Source organism: Dendropsophus ebraccatus, chromosome 12 (genome assembly GCF_027789765.1).
Source record: "Dendropsophus ebraccatus isolate aDenEbr1 chromosome 12, aDenEbr1.pat, whole genome shotgun sequence".
NCBI lineage: Eukaryota > Metazoa > Chordata > Amphibia > Anura > Hylidae > Dendropsophus > Dendropsophus ebraccatus.
Window position 1 is genome coordinate 73,245,386 of NC_091465.1, and position 23,165 is coordinate 73,268,550.

The 23,165-nt window shown below is 43.6% G+C and overlaps 1 protein-coding gene across 2 annotated transcripts in view; it reads left to right on the top strand.

The window, feature by feature from the left end:
* Positions 1-16,802, top strand: part of LOC138769488 (32 kDa beta-galactoside-binding lectin-like) — a 60,350-nt gene extending 43,548 nt beyond the window's left edge. For both annotated transcript variants that reach the window (XM_069948005.1, XM_069948004.1), the window contains exons 5-6: positions 4,692-4,857; positions 16,597-16,802. In XM_069948005.1, coding sequence (XP_069804106.1) covers positions 4,692-4,857; positions 16,597-16,740 — 310 coding nt within the window. In that variant the 3' untranslated portion in view covers positions 16,741-16,802. The remainder of the gene's footprint in view (positions 1-4,691; positions 4,858-16,596) is intronic.
* The last annotated feature ends 6,363 nt before the right edge of the window (positions 16,803-23,165 follow it).

Below are 23,165 nucleotides of genomic sequence, written 5' to 3' on the forward strand. Positions count from 1 at the left end.
TGTGTTTGTACCCTTATAAAGCTATTTTCGTTGTTCAATAGCATAATTAAAACGAATCGATGCTTTATATATTAAACACATACAATTAAATAAATAAACAACTGGGAGAAGTCTGCCAGGACTGGTTCAAGCTTTTCCGAGCACGCAGGGTGGAGTGGCAGAGAGCGGCACAGAGATCAAAGGTAGCCAGCATATAAACTGACTGACGAGCAAGCAAAGCATTTTGCTTTGTTTGTAATGAAAGTTCATTCATTTCTAGTAGAAAACAGACATGTTTGGAAGACAAAATCATTTAATTTATAAAATGTCAATTTCCCTGGGTTAAAGCGACTCTGTACCCGCAATGTGACCCCCGCCCCCCAAACCACTTAAACCTTCGGATAGCTGCTTTTAATCCAAGATCTGTCCTGGGGCTCTCTCAGCAGGTGATGCAGTTATTGTCCTAAAAACATCTTTTAACCCCTTCTGGATCGGGCTAATTTTCGTTTTTTTCCTCCTTGTGCTGAAAAGGCCATAGCAGTTGCATTTTTACACCTACAGACCCACATGAGCCCTTATTTTTTTTGCATCACTAATTGTACTTTTTAATGGCACACTTAATTTTTGCATAAAATATGCTGCGAAACCAGAAAAAAAAAATTATATGCGAGGTGAAATTGAAAAAAAAAATGCAATTCTTTTTCTTTGGAGGGGCTTCTTTTTTACACTGTGTGTCCTATGAAAAAAACTGACATGTTCCTCAAGTCGTTACGATTACAACGATATATAACATGTATAACTTTTATTGTATCTGATGGCCTGTAAAAAATTCAAACCATTGTTAACAAATATATGTTCCTTAAAATCGATTTATTCCCAGGCTTATAGCGCTTTTATCCTTTGGTCTATGGGGCTGTGAGGTGTCATTTTTTGCGCCATGATGTGTTCTTTCTATCGGTACCTTGATTGCGCATATGCAGATTTTTGATCGCTTTGCAATTTTTCTGAATTTTATGCGACCAAAAATGCGCAATTTTGCACTTTGGAATTATTTTGCGCTTACGCCGTTTTCCATGAGGGATCAGGAATTAAATAAATTTATAGTTTGGGCGATTACGGATGCTGCAATACCAAACATGTTTGTTTATTTATTTATTTTTATTTATAAAATGGGAAAAGGGGGGTGATTCAAACTTTTATTAGGGAAGAGATTATTTATTAATATTACAACTTTTTTCTTTTTTTTTACACAGAAGTTCAACAACCAGGTCAGGCTTTTGATTGGTATTCATGGCAATCCTGGGTCCCTAAGTCTGCCATGGATATGCCTCTACAATATCATTTCAGACTTATGGTTTTGTACATTGCCTGTCAGCATCTTGGTAGTGCAGTGTGTTGAGTCATCAGAAGATGTACACTAGATCAGAACTGTACACTAGTGTAAAAGCTAAGACAACAACAACAAAAAAATTACACTGTTAAGAGCATAATTCGTTCCGGGACTCACTCCGTGAATCACTCTTAAAGCAAAGCAATATTTCCCATAAGAAATAATTGAAATACAGACAATTGGTTCAACCCTCCAAAAATAATTGATTAAACAGGTAGTTTCCAGGTAATGTCCAGCACCCATAATTCGGGTAAAATGCAGTTTTTTATTAGAAAAATCTTCACAAAACAAGAATGCAAAAAACAGTTTACGCCTTTCGGCGCTTTCCACCCCTTGGTCACAACAGGTGACCAAGGCGTTGAAAGCGCCGAAACAGGTAAACTGTTTTTTGCATTCTTGTTTTGTGAAGATTTTTCTAATAAAGAAACTGCATTTTACCTGAATTATGGATGCTGGACATTTTTCATACTCCAAAAATAATGTGTTTTTTTTATTCTGAATAACATGTAAAACAAATGAAACAAACATTTAGAAACAGTAGAATATGTCATATTATAACTTACTGTATAGGAATGGCGAGGATGGGAAACACAAGGGGGGCAGAGACTGCAGGGAGCTGGAAGGAATGAGCAGGGTACAGGGTGAGCACAATATAGTAGCACTCTCTCCCCGGACAGAGAGGGGTTACAGCTATGGAGAGATTACCTCCACAGTCCTGTCCCCTGATACAAGCCCCAGCCTGAAGAGGATCTGCTAGGATTTGGAAGGTGAGGGAGATCTCCTGAGTTAGAATACACTGCTGTAGACCCCGCTATGCAGACCATCCCCACCCACCCAGTACAGGGAGCTCTTAAACCAAAGCAATGCTCTTAAACCAAGTCAAATTTTTGAAAAACGGTGAGCTCCTCTTGCAAAACGCTCTTAATCCAAGTTACTTTTAAACCAAGGTACCACTGTACTTTGTATTCCCTATACAAAATAAACTGTTACATAAAGCATTAAATGTTTTTTTTTCATCCCCCCAAAAATTCCTTCAAATCAACAAGTGCCAAAAAAGCAGCAGAATCTGCCTAAAAAAAATTGGTGCACTTCAAATAAAGTTGTTGGTGTAGACTAAGAGACAACAGTCTTTAGAGTGTAAGTGTCATTTTAAATATTTTTTGCAGAAATTAATAGTACAAGCGACTTTAGGAAAGTCTGTAATTGGTTTTATTAGGCAAAAAAAGGTTTTTTTGTACTAAAAAAAAAACTATTATGCAGCCCCCCCCCCCCTTCTAATCTGTTCACTATAAAAAAAAGTTGTCTACTTTGCAGAGGAGCAAAGTCAATATGGGTTTGCTGAATTTGCATTATAACCTATGGGGGGGGGGGGGGATGAGTGAGCAGGAAGAGGAGAGAACCAGCCCTGCCGTTTGTAAACTGTCTGGGTACATAAAATGCTGGATTCACCGGTCAGACTGCTCAGTGCTGGTCTGGGAACTTGGTGAGATGAGATTGTAGGATGATGTGTTGTGCAGGGCTGCTTTTTCTCCTCTCTGTGCTTACTCATTCCTGTCGACCCCTCCCCCCTCCATAGACCATAATGCTTTTTGAGTACAGAAGGAAACTTATTTGCTTAATAAAACCTACTACAGAGTTTCTTTAAATCACTTGTACTATTGATAGTTATTGATTTCTGATAAGTAACATTCAAATGACAGTTAAACTTTAAGTGCATAAGGGCAACAAACAGCCTGTGCCATACTGATGAATTTATAAATCTGGCACAAATTCAGATCTAGGTCTAGTCTATGTGCACATAGAACGTTTTAGTAAATCTGGGACATTGTTGCCTATTTGTTTCTCAGTACATATTTGGATGTAGGCACAGCCTTAAGCTCATATTACACAAGCCGATGGTGAGGATCAAGTAAGCGCCATTCCCCACCCATTGCCAGTGCTAGTACATGTCTCGAAATCGAGCAGGTCAGAGCAGTGGAAGGAGCTTCTAGAGGAGGGGAGCCCATAAGAGATAGCGGCGGTCTGCTGTTGTCGCTCCTATTACTGGAAGAGACGGCCAGCAGACCATACTTATGTAAATCTTTGAACATGTTGAAACACGAGAATCAGCCAACATCATGCATAATCGTTCCCTTTTAACCGGAGCTATTACACAAAGCAATTACCGATTATAATCACTTGGTATAATAGGGCTGTAAGTAATTAAATTTTGGGACATCGCTGCCAGTGATCGGAGTGGGTAGTGCCAGCTCTGAAAATATGTCACAGAACAGCATAGAACTGGGGATGGGGGAAAACTGGGGGCGTTGAGGCAACAGTTGTGGAGAATTAGGAAAGGAAAGTATCACTTCTTTTTTACTTCTTAGAGTCATATATCAAAAACATTTTATTCCTGAAAACGATTCTGTACCCACAATTTGACCCCCCACCCCAAACCCCTTGTACCTTCAGATAGCTGCTTTTACTCCAAGATCTGTCCTGGGGTCCGTTCAGCAGGTGATGCAGTTATTGTCCTAAAAAAACAACTTTTAAACTTGCAGCCCCGTACCCAATGACCGGGGCTTAGAATATCTGTGCCCTAAATTTGCACAACCCCTCCGTCCCTCCTCCCCACCCTCTTTATCATTAGGAATGCCACTGGAACATTTTCTCCTGTCTGAACATTGCACAAGTACCTTAACAATCCAGCCCATGTTCAGTATTCACACAACTGAGGAATAGGAAACAATCTGCCTGGAGCCAAAATAAGTAAAGAATCACGGCTCCAGCAAAAGTAGAAAAAAATATCAAAAATTCTTTATTTCCGAAGCATATTTTAAAAAACACACAGGTTAAAGTCAACACGCCGGCCCGTTTCAGGGTCAAGCCCCATAAACGTGGCGTGGCGATTCTTTTCTTATTTTGGATCTAGACCTGGGTGAACGGCCCACGCTATATCACCTGCTCCATTACAAGAGGGTTACCGTTTTACATTGGGACACATTCACATGGTGAGCTGACCTTTTTTCCTTGTTTTAATCTGCCTGGAGCATTCCTAATGATGAGGAGGGGGAGGAGGGACAGAGAGGTTGTGCCAATGCACAGATCCATAGACAGTCTAAACCCCGGCCGTTGGGCACAGGGCTGCCAGTTTAAAAGTTGTTGTTAAGGACAATAACTGCATCACCTGCTGAACGGACCCCATGGCAGATCTTGAATTAAAAGCAGCTATCCGAAGGAACAAGTGGTTTGGGGGGGGTCAGATTGTGGGTACAGAGTCGCTTTAACATAGGACTGTATCAAGTATCAACATTAAAAACTGATGTCACTGTCACTTTTCCAGGTTCACAGTAAATTGTATCAACAACAAAACAAAATATATCCACCTTCATGTAAAACCTTGTTTCCACATCGGCAAAGTAATAAGAAATTATAAAACTGAAGACTGGGCTCCTTATCATGATGACAATACGCCAAAGTTCGTCTTTGAAAGTGGGAAAGCCTTTACGGTAAGAACAACAAATGTTATCAAAACTGAGGGGGTTGTCTATTATACAGAAAAAAGCTTCTTTTTTCCAAAAACAGTGACACACCGGTCTACAGGTTATGCGTGGTACTGCAACTCAGTCCTGTTCACTGTCTATCCTGGGTATGAACAGTTTCTTCCTGCTTGCTAATCTGGGAGGATAACAAAGGGTGTGTAGTCCTCTCAAGTAATGTACACCCAAAATTTTATGACCTTGGTGGTCAATAAGTATATTTTAAAAGTTATTTTTTATTTTATGGGCATTATTTTCTATTTTAATTTACCCGACCCGTCTAAAATGGGTGATGTCCAGTCACTGAAAGGTTCACATAAACAGAATTGAGCTTTAAAAAGTCAGAGAAGGCCTTAGGGGTGTGCAACCTGGGTGATCTCACAGGGCACATCATCCTGCCAATTAAAAGGGGGCACTAGCAATCTGTGAATGCATGCAAGTGACGGGCCTGCAGCCGAGTGCTGGGCCAATCCATAATTACATGTTTATAGTTAAACAGACCACCCTGAATGACAGTGTAAGAAGCCATTGGCTTCCCGCTCTGTCACTTTATCTTGTGAGCGTAGGCAGCATTATGCCTGTGGTCACAAGAGGCCGCTCTGTACCTGTATGCTCCAGCGCTCTCTGACTAATCTCACTGCACGGCAGAGTAGAGAGAGATAGAGAAATTATTTATTTATTTATTCATTTCTATATTTATTTATTTATTCATTTATTCAGTAACTATATTGGGACGGGGACTAATTTTGCACGAAGACTGAAGAAGAAGGCTGTCTGGGGATCTGGGGTTGTACAGAGGGGCTAATATGATATGTGGGGTTTGTACAGGGTGGAATGGCTAATACTGTATGGGGGCTGCAGCTGGGGTTGGGGTGAGAGCTGATACCATATGGGAAATGCACAGGGGAGCCTGATACTATATGGGGCCTGGAGGGGGGGAGCTAACAATTAGAGACGAGCGAATAGTGAAATATTTGATTCGATTGGATTCTAATGAAATAGCTCCCGATATTTGACTATTCGATCGAATATCGAATGCCATTATAGTCTATGGGAGAAAAATCCTTGGGACCTGGAAATCAAGATTTCACGAATCGGAGGTCACCAGGTCCAAGACATCTTTGGAAAATGATGCAAACACCTCTGGAATGCATCTGGAAAAGCAGGGAACTAATATTGATAATGCTAAATAAATGAAATAAAACAATGATTACATATAAATTAATAGCAATAATGCCGAATAAATGGATTAAAACAATGATTATATATATGTGTGCAAACTGAGCAAGAAACACCCCTTAATGTCACTGGAGTATAATTCCCATCATAGATGGAACTGCCGGCAAATGATGGGGAAGTAGTCCAGCACCCAGTTGGTTCAGGATGGACAGTGCTCGGCGTTCAGAGCGCCCGGAATTATGTAAAAACATATCTAAAATAATAAAATTGAATTTGCAAATGGGCCTCTGTTAAAAATGAAACTGTAAATAGAAGTGTTTAACAATAAGTCTGGTCCTCAGGATATGTATATATAATTCATAAAAACACATTTAATAACATGAACTCACAGAGGGGCCCCTCTAAATGTGAAATAAAAACAGTACCAATGTTTCAAGTACAAAATCAATGTATAAATTCTGTAGAACTACAAGTCCCAGCCCAGACTGGGCTCGATGTCACAGTATGTAAAACTCCCAAAATAGAATAGCTCAGTGTCCACAATCTCCTGTATAGGACAATCCAATGTCAACTACAATCCGTTTAACTCACGTTGCGACACTGCAAGTCTCAGCCCGCTGGTACTGTAAACGTCCCCGCACTGCTCGTCAATCTGGGGGAGTGTATACAAGAAATGAAGACAATTTGTGCCGACAGGCACCCCTCACCCGTCCTGGAGTGATGGTCATTGTTCTAAATTATAGATACAGAAAAGCACCAATGCAATTAACTATCTAAACAAAGTTGTTTATCATTTATGAACTCATTAGCAATTGCATGAATTGCCACTTGATGAATTATTCAATTAACGCAAGCCATAATATCGTGATGAAAACACCTCGCCGTGCCACTGAACAACTTCGGGACCTGCACAGCGCTGCCCAGGAGAAAGACATCCTAAGGACTGACCGAGGAACAACGACCATCCCTCCAGGACGGGTGAGAGGTGCCTGCCGGCACCAATTGTCTTGTATTTCTTGCATTTCTTGTATAGACTCCCCCAGATTGACGAGCAGTGCGGGGACGTTTACAGTACCGGCGGGCTGAGACTTGCAGTGTCGGAACGGATGGTAGTTGACATTGGATTGTCCTATACAGAAGATTGTGGACACTGAGCTATTCTATTTTAGGAGTTTTACATATTGTGACATCGAGCCCAGTCTGGGCTGGGACTTGTAGTTCTACAGAATTTATACATTAATTTTATACTTGAGACATTGGTACTGTTTTTCTTTCACGTTTAGAGGGGCCCCTCTGTGAGTTCATGTTATTAAATGTGTTTTTATGAATTATATATACATATCCTGAGGACCAGACTTATTGTTAAACACTTCTATTAACAGTTTCATTTTTAACAGAGGCCCATTTGCAAATTCAATTTTATTATTTTAGATATGTTTTTACATAATCCCGGGCGCTCTGAACGCCGAGCGTTGTCCATCCAAAACCAACTGGGTGCTGGACTACTTCCCCATCATTTGCCGGCAGTTCCATCTATGATGGGAATTATACTCCAGTGACATTAAGGGGTGTTTCTCGCTCAGTTTGCACACGTATATATAATCATTGTTTTAATCCATTTATTCTGCATTATTGCTATTAATTTATATGTAATAATTGTTTTAATTCATTTATTTTGCATATTTATATATTTATTTTATTAACAGTATAGTTAATTGCAAAAGTATTGATTTGTTTTAATTAAGCTATTGAACAACGAAAATAGCTTTATTAGAACGAAAATTTGCTTTATTAACAAAATATTAACTATTACAGGGATCAGCATTATTGCCGGCAATTGCTAATTGCCGGTAATACCGTTCCCTGTAATACTGCTTCCCTGCTTTCACAGGGAGCATAAACCTTATTAAAACAGCTAAACAATTGTTAAGCTGTTTTAGTAAATTTAATTTAGATTCAAATATTCGATCACATATTCGATCAAACTCGAATCTTTTGAATAGTGCAGTATTCGATCGAATACTATTTGCTCATCTCTACTGACAATATCATTTACAAAGGAGGTTGCAGGGGGAGACTGATATTAAATGGTATTGATTGATGGTATTGCACAGAGGGGGACATCCACTGTAAGGGACTGGGGGTTCTTTACTCTAGAGGATTGCACGCCGGGCATTACTATAGAGCAGCGCTTCTCAAACTTTTTCTACTGGAGCCTTACCCAACAGACCAAGGCAATGCCTGGGCCTCACCAGACTGACCAAGAGGGTGCCTGGGCATCACTATCTGTGGTGAAAATCCATTTAAAAGCTGGAAAAAATGCTAGGGCTGCCTTTCACTCATCTCCCAAGCTCTCTATACTAATAAAGCAAGTACAAAATAAGTTAATAATGTTGTTAAAATGGAGATTTTTGCAAACAGCAAAAGGACTGTGCAGATCAAAGTAACTTGTGTGAAAACTGGCTCCCCAGCTGGGCCTCACCAACAACTAGGAGGCGCCTCACTGGTGAGACCCACCTCACAGTTTGAGAAGCACTGCTATAGAGAAATGCATGGGGGGGGGGCGGCTCTCCTATAGGAATACCTCCCAACTTTGTCCAAAAAGGGGCAGTTGAAATAATGAGGTCCTGCCCCATTGTTATTCCCATATAGCCTCTCCCAAAACCATTGCTAAGTCCCATAACCACTCCCACAACTACAGCTACACCACCTAAGGAGAGGACAGAGCTATAACTGCTGTGTGTGGGTCAGTATATGTGTGTTTCTCTGTGTATGTAAGTGTCAGTGGAGAGTGTCTGGGAAGACAACAGACGAGTGCAGCCCTAACACTGGTACCCGCCCCAGCTGGCCCTACCTACTTGCCACAACAGTACTAAAGGTTACTGCGGACAACTGGGCGATGTTCCCTATGCTGTTGTCAGTGAAACACAAAACAAAGACAAGACAAACTCAAACAATAACAGAATGGTCTAAAGTCTGGGTTGGCAACAATCGGGCAGAATCGATACAGAATCGAAATCCAAGAAGCAAGGTCGGGGTCACAAAATCCAAAGGTCAGAATAACTACAACACACAGTCAGGGAATTGCTAGGTCAAGGCACAAGGCGCTATCACAGGCAAGGGGGAAATGCCAGTGCTAACAGCTAACTGGCCAGGTCAGCTGTCAGTCACTGAGCCCCACACAAAACACCTGATGCCGATCAGCTGGGGGTGGTGAAGCCCCGGCCAAGGCCACAATCAACAAAAATGAACTACAGCAGGCTGGCTGCTAGGGACCCTGTCGGCGCGCCCCCAGCAACCAGCCCTGCGGTTGGGTGCCGTGTGAACCCGGAAGTGCAGGTTGGCTACTAGGGATGCTGTCGGCGTGCCCCCAGCAACCAGCCCCGCCTGTATCCAGGGACGCTGTTGGCGTCTTTCACAGCCGAACCACACACCTCGGCAGAGCTGGAAGCCGGGCGCGCAGCTTGGCACGTAACAGTGTGTGTATGCAGCAGCTGCTATTCACGCTGGGTTCTGATAGTTGCAATTCCCCCAACCCCATTACAAACGGAAGGTGTTTCCCTTATATATTGCCCCATTTTGCACTTTGCAAAAAGTAGCAGCTATGATCATCTACCACATGATCTCTGTACTAGAAAATGTCTTTCCTCTATCCTGTCCCCTCTTGTTGTCCTTTTGCTGTATAATTCCACATAAAGTCCACTTCCAAAGATGTTCTGCAACAGTATTGTTAATCACAAGGGTCCCACCACACACTGAAGGCAACATAAATATTGTCTCTTTATCTCACACTCATTGTTCCCTTATCTCACATTGTCAGTTTTGCTTGTAAAGATGTTCTGCAGCAGCTGCTATTAATGCTAGGCTTTAATTAAACAATTGTATAATATAGTATTGTAGGGATCTTCCCGGGGGATGGTGTGTTTGGACACAGTTCACAGCAGACTTGGACTTGTAAAATAACAGCTTGGCGTTTATTTGCAGCATAAACAGTCCATAACAGAAATATAGCAACACTGTGCTTTAAGAACAAAACAAAAGGTCTTGCCCGTCTGGGCGCTAACTAACAAAGCAGGTTACCTCTCTGGCACTTCAGTCGGCAGTATTGCGGAGTGTGAACAGGCCCCAGCAGCGGCTGTCTTCCCAGCTCTCACCAAACAGCATGCAGGCTGTTCACTCCTGGCTGAGAGATCCCCTGCACACTGAGCACACCTTTTGCCTTCTTAGGCTGATTGGGATCAGAGCTCACCTGATCCCAAAACCCATACTGGATCGAGGGGGAGGGAATGGCAGATCCCACTACCAACCTATCCACCATTCCAGTAAATCCAGGCCCGGTAAAAATAAATAATAACTCAGCAGCATAGCACTGCTGAGCAACAGATCCCTCCTGGACTTACCATCTCACACTATGCATCAGCCTAGGTGAGATGTACACCCCCTCGAACACATCTCCAGTGACATGTCTACAGTATATAGAATGTATTTTTTTATTCATATTTTTATATATAAATAATATTCACTACATCCATTAATTAAAAAAATACACAAGAATGGTTTCCAAATTTCCAATAATGAACGTTATAAAACATGAAAAACCATTCCTGTATTCTTAATATATCATTTCCTTATATATAGTTGCTCATATTCCCTCCCTCTCCAGCCACTCCAGAGCTTCCTGAGAATTCAGGAAAAATTTACCGACTCCTTATATACCACTCTCAGCTTGGCTGAGAAAACGGGACTCCGGCGGCATGCCTGTCTGCTTTTTAGTTGTGGCGGGCCTGCTGGCGGACGGATTCCCGGTTGATGAATCCGTCGAATAATCCAAATCCTGCCGTGGATCCCATGTAACATCCGATGTAGCATCATCCTGTTCCAGAATGATGCTATCATCCTCATCAGGCTCCTGCCCAGCCCTCTCTCATCTACTGCCTACTGTTCTCCTGCCAGGCCTAACATGGACCTGCTCTGATATCGCCTCTGACACAGCTATGCCCTGCACTTGATTGTCCCCTGTCTCTTCCTCTTTGTGCTCATCGTCATCAAAGAGCAGTTGGTTGCTCATAGACGCCAACAGTTCCCTTGCAGGCGGCGGGTCAAAAGTTAGCGGGATGTTGCTGAGGATGTCAGATGGAGGACGTGGGGGAATTGCTGCATGCCCGTGCCAAGTCAGGGTCATGTTCAAGGTACCCTCAGATACCTGACTGGCTGTCTCACTACTCATCCTTGTGGACGTCGAAGTGTGAGCCAGCCACTCCAGGACTGTAAAATTAGACGTGTGGACATGACCCTGGTGTGACAAAGGAAGCTCAGGCCTGCCACTGGACCCTCTTCCTGTGCTACATCCTCTTCTGCCCCTTGAGCCAGACTTTCTGCCCTGCCCTCTGCCTGAAACACTTTGTGAGGTTTCCTGCTGCCGTTGTGCCATGACTTTATATTCAAATTATGATTTGGTAGATGAGATATATATATATATATATATATATATATATATATATATGACTTTTAATATATAGGACAACTATAGTAATTGTCTCATATATAATATATATATATAGAGCACTTTTTTTAAGATACAATGCTATACACCTGAACAAGGTATTTTAGTCTCTCAGGATAAGACAGATGTGATATACACACTATCAGAAGTATAGGACTTGTATATCTGTACTGCACGTTTTGGTTCCGTGCACCCTTTTCTGTCCTATGCCTAATCTATCTTTCGCCCTCTCTATATTTCTCTCTGAATCACTAGATGCTTCTCCTCTCAGCTTTTTTAATCTTTCCTTTCCTTTCCCACAATATCTTCTCAGTAGTCTGTAGTACACAACAGCAGCTTGCTTCCTCTCTCTCTCTCCCTCTACACACTGCGTGGTGCCGTCATGTGACCACTCCTTTTAAAGCAATACCGACATCACACAGGGGGTGGGCTAGTGCAAGATCCCTGCTGATTGGATGTGTTCCGGGCATCATGGGAAAGTGCTTTTCCCGCCCGGAATACTTCCTGCTTTCTAGAATGGCGGCTGCCATTTTAGAAAGAAAGAAAAAAAAAATGGAGCCGATTTCCAAAAATCCGAATCCGATCGGATTTGGATCGAACCTGTTCGCTCATCTCTACTGTCAAGAGAAAGAAGACAAACAAAGGGCCTAAGTGCTTAATAAAGCAGGAGAGGGGCATAACTCATTTAAGTAGGAATGTTCATCTGCAGCAGCTTTAAAGTTCCCTCCACAGACAGCTGCAGTACTTACAGATAGGTGAACATGCAGCACAATTAGGTTGTTTCTCCCCCATGGGTAAACATTTAATTCCTGACCTCCTGCCTTTTACCTTCAAAAAAGAGAAGGATCATGTAGGGCAGTTTGTTCCATAAGTTCATACTGCTCACTCAGCAGTCTGCGGGTCTAAAAATAGAGGATACGCAGTCACTTAGCCATTCAAGTTGCACACATAGTCCAGCAAAGTTCTCTTATAAAATTACTGGGGCACCCTTCTGCCATCCACGTGTCCCAACATGCCCGGCCACCCCCCCTTACTACCATACGGTTGCTGCCCAGGAGAGCCCGGCATCCAGCGAAGCGACATAGAGGGCGGCGGGAGCCAGCTACACCACTGTTCTACTGACCCCCAGCCGCAGCGGCACTTGCAGCCCCCCCTCAAAAAAAAAAAAAAAAAAAACAATCCAAATCCTGCAAGTATTATCCATTTTGTGAGGGTCCAAATTGTAGGCCCAGGCAATACCTGACTCCATGCACTTACTGGTTCTTCCGTGCCTCTTGTATACTGTGGGTCCCTCTCAGGGATAGTTCAGCTGGAAGCGCCTCCGGCCATCTGCTGTCACCAGAGGCCGGGCGCTTCTTCTTTATTGCGGATGCTGTGCATTGATACGGCAGCGTGGCCGGAACTAAATCCATGCTACGCCGCTCTATCCAGAGACCCACCGCAGTTCCAGCTGATCCCCACCTTGCAGCCCGCACAGACCAGTGCACCAATGCAATCATCATCCTTCCGGGGGGCGAGTCACCTCACACAACGTCCGTGCTCATCACTCCAAAATGCTCCATGCCAAATCCTCAAGTCTACATGCTGGGAAGGAGGAGGTAGGGAGGGGGTGGGAGAGGGGAGCTCGCATCCGGGAGCACAGCACCAGGGCGTCCTACCTCATGATGCCACACCCCCCATATAGAATGTATTTACATGTAAATACCAAGGGGGAGATTTATCAAACTGGTGTAAAGTAGAATTAGCCCAGTTGCCCCTAGCAACCAATCAGATTCCACTTTTCAATCCTCACAGATACCTTGGAAATTGAAAGGTGGAATCTGATTGGTTGCTAGGGGCAACTGGGCTATACCAGTTTGATAAATCTCCCCCCAAGTGTGTATAAAATGATCAGTGAAAAAATACACAAACATATGTATGACGTTTCAAACAATAATATATACCAGTATGCCCTAGACCCCTCCCACCTATGAAGGCAACTTCCCTGATAGATACCGCCCTCCATGTAGGCATCTCCCCTGTCAATTATTTAGGACTTTAGGAAAGCTGGGTGATAATGCTGTAAGAGTGGTCATAGTGACATTCCCTCTCCTCTCTCCTGTCCTTCCCCCCTGTATTGACATCTTTATCCTGACCTTGACCCCATCTTTATTTATTGTGTATAGACCTGAATACAGAATACTGTAATTGCCAACAATCCCAGTGTAGCAGGCCAAATTAACCCCCTCCCAGATTGTAACCAGGGACAGTTTGGCCTAGGCCAGAGTATACCATCTTCATTCCAAAGGTCAATGATGCGTAAAGGTCAATGATGAGTAAATCAGGTGGAACTCTCCACCGCAGAATCCCGCCTGCCTCAGTGTGCAATAGCCTGTCTATTAAATGGGAAAGAGAAAAATACAAGGCAGGGCGCCTCATAGGGTGATACAATAAAACACATCCAGGTTTCGGTTTACCTGATGTGGTTGTGAACAGTCACAACCACTACTAGACGCATATGCTAGACTAAAACAGGTATCAGCGCTGCTTGAAGTCGTCTACCTTAACCCATCTAGGTACAGATATCCAGTTACGATGTCCAACCAAAAAGCATACGCACAGACCGTATGAACTGGTAGCAACTATTTATTATTAAAAGTAATAATTATCCACAGGTAACGCGTTTCAGGAGCACTGGGCTGCCTTTCTCAAACCTCAAGGATATACAGAGTCGTTTAACACATGCTCGTATATATATATATATATATATATATATATATATATATATATATATATATCTGTTGCAGTGAAATGATAGAATCAGGGATTTGATCAAATCACTAGTCATTTGATCAAATCCCGGGAAATGATGGAATAGCCTTCCATCATTTCCCTAGGGATTTGATCAAATCACTCACCCCTTTCACAGAAATGATGGAATGACACCAGTCAGGAGTCGCCCCTGCTCTATATATTTATTAAGTAACACGACAATAGTCATTTGAAATGAAAAATTTATTTATTCAAAACTAATTAACAAAGGAAACCGGTAGCTGACACAGGTAGCTAAGCTGATAATTTTTACCAAATCAGAAGGGGAAGTGGCGACAGTAAAGCATGTTGCGTTGTTTGTGGAATGGAATATACCAGAGCCCATTCATGTCACATTTGTAAAAAATGCAGTGTCGAAACAGCTCCCCAGACCCACCTAAGTCTGCGTGACCGAAACAGCTCCCCAGACAGACTTAAGCCTGCCTGACCGAAACAGCTCCCCAGACCGACCTAAGTCTGCCTGACCGAAACAGCTCCCCAGACTGACCTAAGTCTGCCTGACCGAAACAGTTCCCCAGACCGACCTAAGTCTGCCTGACCGAAATAGCTCCCCAGACTGACCTAAGTCTGCCTGACCGAAACAGTTCCCCAGACCGACCTAAGTCTGCCTGACCGAAACAGCTCCCCAGACTGACCTAAGTCAACCTGACCAAAACAGCTCCCCAGACCGACCTAAGTCTGCCTAACCAAAACAGCTACCCAGACCGACCTAAGTCTGCCTGACCAAAACAGCTCCCCAGACCGACCTAAGTCTGCGTGAAATTGTTGAATAATTTTCCTTATTTGGAGGGCAAGGATTTCAGAAGTGTTCATGCCAACAGTCCAATGTGCAATGAAACACACAAAAAATGTGCCTGTAAAAAACAGGAAGGTACTCTGCAACTCGAGATGCCACAAATCAACAATGTGTTTTAATATAATGATTAAAATGAATTAAAAGATGAATGAACGGGATGAAATATTAATAGCATTTGTTATAAATTATCAGATTACCTTCCTGTGTCAGCTTTCTGTTTCCTTTGTTAATTAGTTTCCAATAAATACATTTTTCATTTCAAATGACTATTATCGGGTTACTTAATAAATATATAGAGCCGAGGCGACTCCTGACTGGTGTCATTCCATCATTTGCCTGAAAGGGGTCAGTGATTTGATCAAATCACTGACTTTCTTCAGGGAAATGATGGAAGGGCTTGGCCATTCCATCATTTCCTGGGATTTGATCAAATCCCTGGATCATTTCACTGCGACATATCCACACCAATACACACTTCAATGGAAGTCCAAAACACAACAATAGCTAATAGATAGCTAATTTAACTGTACAGTTGAAGGGGTTAAATTAGAATAATTTTTTTTGCATATTCCTAACTTATTCAAACACACAGTGCTGCTACATCCCCATATCACCTTTCTGTGTGATTTCCTTTATGTTATTTCTTTCTTGTTCCTCCTTTGTTCTGTTTCTCAGTGAGCAGACTGGACAGGTCTTCAGCTCCCTACATTCAGCTCCCATTTCCCAGCAGTTCCCTTCTCCTCCCTGTGGTCCTGTGCTTAAAGGATAAGTCTGGTGAAAATTTTTATTACAGTATTGTATTACCTCCAAAAAGTTATACAAATCACCAAAATATTGTTATTACGGGAAATGCACATAAAGTGCTTTTTCCCTGCACTTACTACTGCATCAAGGCTTCACTTCCTGGATAACATGGTGATGTCACGAACCGACCAGATGATGGCAGGGGGACACTGAAGGACAAAGGGCACTGGAGGGACACTGAGCATCCCCGTGCCATCATCCTCTCCAGCAGCAACAGCCCGCACAGCTCTGGGAGCCGGGAATGACATCATTTTATCCAGGAAGTGAAGCATTGATATAGTAGTAAGTGCAGGGAAAAAAATCACTTTATGAGCATTTCCCATAATAAGTGTATACTGGTGATTTGTATAACTTTTGGGGGGCAATACAATACTGTATTAAAAATTTCCGCCGGAAATGCTCACATTACACACCCATTGACTGCCTAAAGGAGCTAAGGAAGTAAATGTAAAAACTAGTGGCGGCCATCTTGGCCCATGCTCGCCGCCACCTCACCCTTTTACCAGAGCTGAACTGCAATACACTGGTTTTGTTTTGTTTTCTGGACAATGTATAATAAATCTGTGGGGTCAAATAAATTAAAAATCTGTCTTTTCTGTATATTATTCACTTACAGATGGAAATCAAGAATGAAGGAGATGCCTACGGGGTGTATTGTTCTGGAGAAAAACTTTTTAGCTTTAAACAGCACCTGCCTTTCAACCAAATTGATGTTATTGAAGTTTCGGGAGATGTCACCCTGACCATGATCAAGTTCTAATTCCATGGAAAATACAAGAATTGGAGCTTTTACCTGATCTATCATTGTCTCCAAATCTTAATACAATAATAATAATACACTGAGACATGTTGGTAACAGTACACTTACATGCCATTCATGGAGGATCTGTCTTTCTGCTAACGTTTTCTTGGTTTACGCTCCTATAATGTGATGACAGGATCGGCTTCTCTTTCCCTCCTTATCCCATCAGTTATAGACGTTTCCAGCATTACATGATCTTTATAGTGGGAATTTTCACTGTTAAGTATTTCTGATCTTATATATGTTATCAATGGCTTCCTCTAGGGCGCTCTTATGGTAAACCGCTATGTCTTTCTATTCTGTGCTGCATAATCTCCTGCTATAAGCTATGACATGGATTGTATTTCACCACACAATAAATGCATTGAATCACATATACCGTCTCTGGTGCTTCTGACTACTGAGAAATACTAACATGTAATGTGATCTCAGTCTTACCCAGTTAGTAAGCTTAGGAGCTCAGTACTGGGGCCATATAAAGATAACCACAAGTAAACCATGTGTATAGTGAGATTATTCTAATAATTATCAGACTTCTGTACAGTACTTTGTAAATGTGATCACATTATTACTTAACAACATGGTGTAAGTTTAGAAGCAACAAATTACTGTACATTGTGTTTGGACTGGAACAGGTTTACTTAAAGGGGTAGTTCCCCAACATTATTTTTCTTTTAAATCAACTGGTGTCAGAAAAAGCCAGAGATTTGTCTTTTACTTCCAGTATTTATCAGGTGCTGTATGTCCTACAGGAAGTGGTGTATTCTTTGCTGTTCTGGGCAGTTCCTTACATGGACAGAGATGTCAGCAGAGAGCACTGTGTCAGACTGGAAAGAATATACTACTTCCTGCAGGACATACAGCAGCCGATAAGTACTGGAAGTAAATTACAAATCTCTGGCACTTTCTGGTGCCAGTTTATTGGTGAACAACTTCTTTAAATGGTAAAATATTTAGGGCAGTGCCTTGTCAGATAAATTGTCTCCTTTTTATTATTAGCCTCTCCCTAATAATAGTACCACCTTAAAGTGGTTGGCATTTTAAAAACATGTATTACCTATCCACAGCATGTAGTACCTGTCCTGGAAAATCCTGGCTTAGTTCGCTTTCAGTTCCCTGTTTAAACCTGCTACAAGCTAAAATCCTATTATACTTAGTTACCTAGGCAGTGTTAGACTCTGTTAGGGAATTAGATTCTAGGGGCCCCCCTTACACAGGGCTCCAGACTAAAAAATTTACCTGGGAGCCATTGGCTCCTAACCTGAAAAATTAATGTTATGTTAAATGGGACTTACTGTGTGCAGAGGCCACGGCAGCATCCTCCTCCTTTAGATCCTTTCTTTTCTTAGTTTGAAAACGTTCAACATGGAAACTTGCAACTTGACAACCATATACAGTCTGACTCAGTACTTCAGCTTCACTTGGCTAGCCTTTTAATGAGGCTTACTCTTCTGAACTTGAACTTAAAGGGAACCTGTCGACCCCCGTGCCGGGGTGACAGGCTCCCAACCCCCCGTTAGAGCCCCCTATACTCACCTCATCGCGCCGGGTCCCGCTTCTGAAGATGGCCGGGTCACGGAGATCTCAGCCGCTGCAGCCCGGCGTGCGCTGAGAGATGAGTCCAACGCTCCTAGAGAATGACAGGAGAGTCCAGTGCTCCGTCATTCTCTATGAGCGTTGGACTCATCTCTCAGTGTGCGCGCCGGGCTGCAGCGGCTGAGATCTCCGTGACCCGACCATCTTCAGAAGCGGGACCCGGCGCGATGAGGTGAGTATAGGGGGTTCTAACGGGGGGTTGGGAGCCTGTCACCCCGTCACCGGGGGTGACAGGTTCCCTTTAAAAGCTTGCAACAGTCTATACATACTGAGCTAGACTTATGACTGCAGCCATAGTGACCCCCCACAAGATGTGTATATAGATAGATATATCTCTCACCTAGTGACTAATGCAAGTGACCCCCTACAATACAGACACCTGAGGGGCCCTGATAATAATAATTGTGCATATATGTATCTCCCAGTGTCTGCAGCCAGTTTGCCCTACACTTATAGATGGCCCCCTCCTTTTATAGATGCCCCCTCCTCCCCCCATTATAGATGCCCCCTCCTCCCCCCATTATAGATGCCCCCTCCTCCCCCCCCATTATAGATGCCCCCTCCTCCCCCCCATTATAGATGCCCCCTCCTCCCCCCCATTATAGATGCCCCTCCCCCCCATTATAGATGCCCCCTCTTCTCCCCCCCTTATAGATACCCCCTCCCCTTATAGATGGCCCCCTCTCCCCCCCATTATAGATGCCCCCCCTTCTCTTCCCCCCATTATAGATGCCCCCCCCCCCCCTTTCCTCTATGCTAAGCAGTAATTAAAAAAAACAAACACACAAACTCACCTGACAACCCGCTCCCCCGGCGATCCTCTTCTTCTTCAGGCACTGTCCCCGACTGATGCGCGGCTGCCGGGGGTGTCCCATCCTATCCCCGGCAGCGCGGCGCGTCAGTGATCTCCCTGTACGCCGGGGCTGTGACTTCTGACACAGGAAGCGTCTCTGACGTGCGCTTCCTGTGCCGGAAGTCAGGGCCCCAGGCAGCTCACTGATGCGCCGCGCTGCCGGGGATAGGATGGGACACCCCCGGCAGCCGCGCATCAGCCGGGGATACTTAAAGAGACAGCGCGCCGCCGCCGGGGCCAGTCGCAAATAGCGCCCAGATTAATAAATCTGGGCGCCATTTGCAAAATGTCAGTCGCATTGGCAACCATTTTAGTCGCCATCTGGAGCCCTGTTACATACACCAGATATAACCAACACCAAACCTTTCACATTAATATAGTAATTTTGCACAGCGCTGTGTATGTGACCAGCAATGCTAGCTCACTGCTGGTAACTTGTCAGGCACTAGATGCAAACAGCACAGCATGCCACTGAAGTTTCTTTAAAGAGAACCAATCACCTAAAATTTACTATCCCTATTATCAAAGATTCTCTCTCCCTAAGTCTATCTATGAAGATACAGACTGTCTTTGCAGTCTGTATCTTATTCTTTACCTAATTCCTCTTCCTCTGTGCAGTAATGCTGGGCGCCGCCATCTTGATGACGTCACGCTGGAACGCACCGCTGGAACGCACGTGACGTCATCAAGATGGCGGCGCCCGGCATTACTGCACCGGAACAAAGGAGCAGGTAAAGTATAAGATACAGACTGCAAATGCAGTCTGTATCTTCATAAATAGACTTCAGAAAGATACAGACTGCCTTTACAGTCTGTATATTATACTTTACCTGATCCTCTGGTCGGCTACAGCAAGGCCGGCGCCGCCATCTTGATTACGCTACTTGCATTCCACCGCTGGAACGCAAGTGACGTATTCAAGATGGCGGCGCGCGGCCTTCCTGCACCGAACAAGAGGATCAGGTAAAGTATAAGATACAGACTGCAAAGGCAGTCTGTATCTTAATAAATAGACAAAATGAAGATACAGACTGCCTTTGCAGTCTGTATCTTATACTTTACCTGATCCTCTGATCCGCTACAGCAAGACCGGCGCCGCCATCTTGATTTAGTCTTTTGCGTTCCAGCGGTGGAACGCAAGTGACGTCATCAAGATGGCGGCTCCCGGCCTTGCCGCTTTGCATGACGGGAGCTTCCTGTCTCGCGCCGGCTCTTTTGAAAAGAGGCGGCGCGAGATAGGAAAGTAAAAAGTAAATATTTTAAAAACACAGCCAAAAAAGTAATCAATTATATTTACAAATATTAATAAAATAAGTAAATACATCTAATTAGGGAAAAAAAAATTTTTGATTTTCATCGATGATTGGTTCTCTTTAACCCTTTAAGGACATGGCCCATTTTCGTTTTTACGTTTTCGGTTTTTCCTCCTTGTGTTTAAAAGGTCATAGCACTTGCATTTTTCCACCTAGAAACCCACATGACCCCTTATTTTTTGCGTCACTAATTGTACTTTGCAATTACAGGCTGAATTTTTGCATAAAGTACACTGCGAAACCAGAAAAAAATTCAAAGTGTGGTGAAATTGAAAAAAAAAACGCATTTCTTTTATTTGGGGGAAATGTGTTTTTACGCCATTCGCCCTGGGGTAAAACTGACTTGTTATGCATGTTCCTCAAGTCGTTACGATTAAAACGATATGTAACATGTATAACTTATATTGTATCTGATGGCCTGTAAAAAATTCAAACCATTGTTAACCAATATACATTCCTTAAAATCGCTCCATTCCCAGGCTTATAGCGCTTTTATCCTTTGGTCTATGGGGCTGTGCGAGGTGTCATTTTTTGCGCCATGATGTGATCTTTCTATCGGTACCTTGATTGCGCATATACGACTTTTTGATCGCTTTTTATTACATTTTTTCTGGATTTGATGCGACCAAAAATGCGCAATTTTGCACTTTGGGATTTTTTTGCGCTGACGCCGTTTACCGTACGAGATCAGGAATGTGATTAATTAATAGTTCGGGCGATTACGCACGCGGCGATACCAAACATGTTTATTTATTTATTTATTTGTTTACTTTTATTTAAAACCTGGGAAAAGGGGGGTGATTCAGACTTTTATTAGGGGAGGGGGATTTTTACTATTAACAACACGTTTTTTATTTTTTATTACACATATACTAGAAGCCCCCCTGGGGGACTTCTAGTATATACACTTTGATCTCTCATTGAGATCTCTGCAGCATAGATATGCTGCAGAGATCCATGAGATCGGCACTCGTTTGCTTTCGGCTGCTGCAGCCGGAAACAAACGAGTGCCGAGCCGAGGACGGCGCCATCTTGGACGCGTCCCCGGCCGGCATCAGTAACGGAGATCGCTCCTCCGGGACAAGGTCCCGGAGGAGCGATCTCCCCCACTAGACACCAGGGAAACGTTGCCTCCGGTAATCGGAGGCAGCTGTCAACTTTGACAGCTGCCTCCGATTAGCTAATTAGCGGGCACGGCGATCGGACCGTGCCCGCTAATAGCAGCGGTCCCGGGCTACTCGCGGCACCCGGGATCGCGGCACTTCAAAGCGGGGCCGCCGCGCGGCCCCGCTTTGAAGTGCTAATGAGGACATAGGACGTACCGGTACGTCCTATGTCCTTAAGAGGTTAAAGGTGCCTTCACACCTACCGTATCGCAGTAGAAAATCTGCTGCGGATCCGCAGCAGATCCGCAGCAGATTTAACTAAATGAATGAACACAGCATTAAATACGAACTGTCAAATCCGCTGCGTATCCGCAGCAGATTTGTAAGTGCGGATTTAGTGCTGTGTTCATTCATTTAGTTAAATCCGCTGCGGATCCGCAGCTGATTTTCTACTGCGATACGGTAGGTGTGAAGGCACCCTAAGGGAATCTGTCAGCTGTAATTCATGTTTTAAACTACTGACACTGTTAGATTTTGTTAGGTCAAGGTGACACAGGATAACTTCCACATATCCATCTGCGTTTCCGTAATGTAGAGAGATGCTTTTATTCTCTGGTACAATGAGTCAAAGAGGCTTTTTCAAGCTCTTGAATAGCTGCAAACTAGAATGCCTCCTCTTTCCCCCTAGCATCAGATGGATATATGAAACATGAATTGCAGCTGACAGATTCCCTTTTAAGTGAAACAGGGATTTCTATCAAACCGACAGGAGTAAAACAAAGCTGAACTTACCAGAAATCCAGGTCCAGTCTCCTGAAGGCAGATTTTCTGACATGAAAAAAAGAGACTAAACACAGGAATTTGGCAAGTACAGAGAGTCATGGCTCAATGTGTCCATCAATCACATGACTGCCTTCTCTCTGTGAGCGCTCAGATGTCCTGGGATACACAGGACTTCCTGTTTCCTGTTTTTTGAGGGGGAAAAAATCAGAAAAAAGGAAGTGCCGTGTTTTCCATGATAACAAAAAATAAATAAAAATGAATGTAAACTGCAAACTTGCTACTGCTTATTTAGATATTGGAAGTTATAACGACAGTGACACTTTAAGGGTAGCTTCACATGTACTGGATCCGCAGCGGATTTCACGCGGATTGGTATAGTAAAGTTCTATGGGGTCCCATACCCGCAGCGGAATATTTACTGGCCGCTCGCAGCCCACAGCCCTGGCCCGAAGCATACATTACCTGCTCGGCGCAGCGGCTGTGTGAAGTTCCCAGTTCCCCTCGCTCCTCATCAGCCAATCAGTGCTGCTGTGCACTGCTTGGCTGATGGGGAGCGAGGGGAGTCGGGGGCTTCACACAGCCACGACGCCGAGCAGGTAATGTATGCTGTGGGCCGGGGCTGCAGCCAGGGTTAAAGGGGCTGAGTCCCATATCTGCAGCAGAATGAAAATTTCACTGCGGGTATGGGACCACATAGAACTTCCACTGCGGATCAGGTACGTGTGAAGGCAC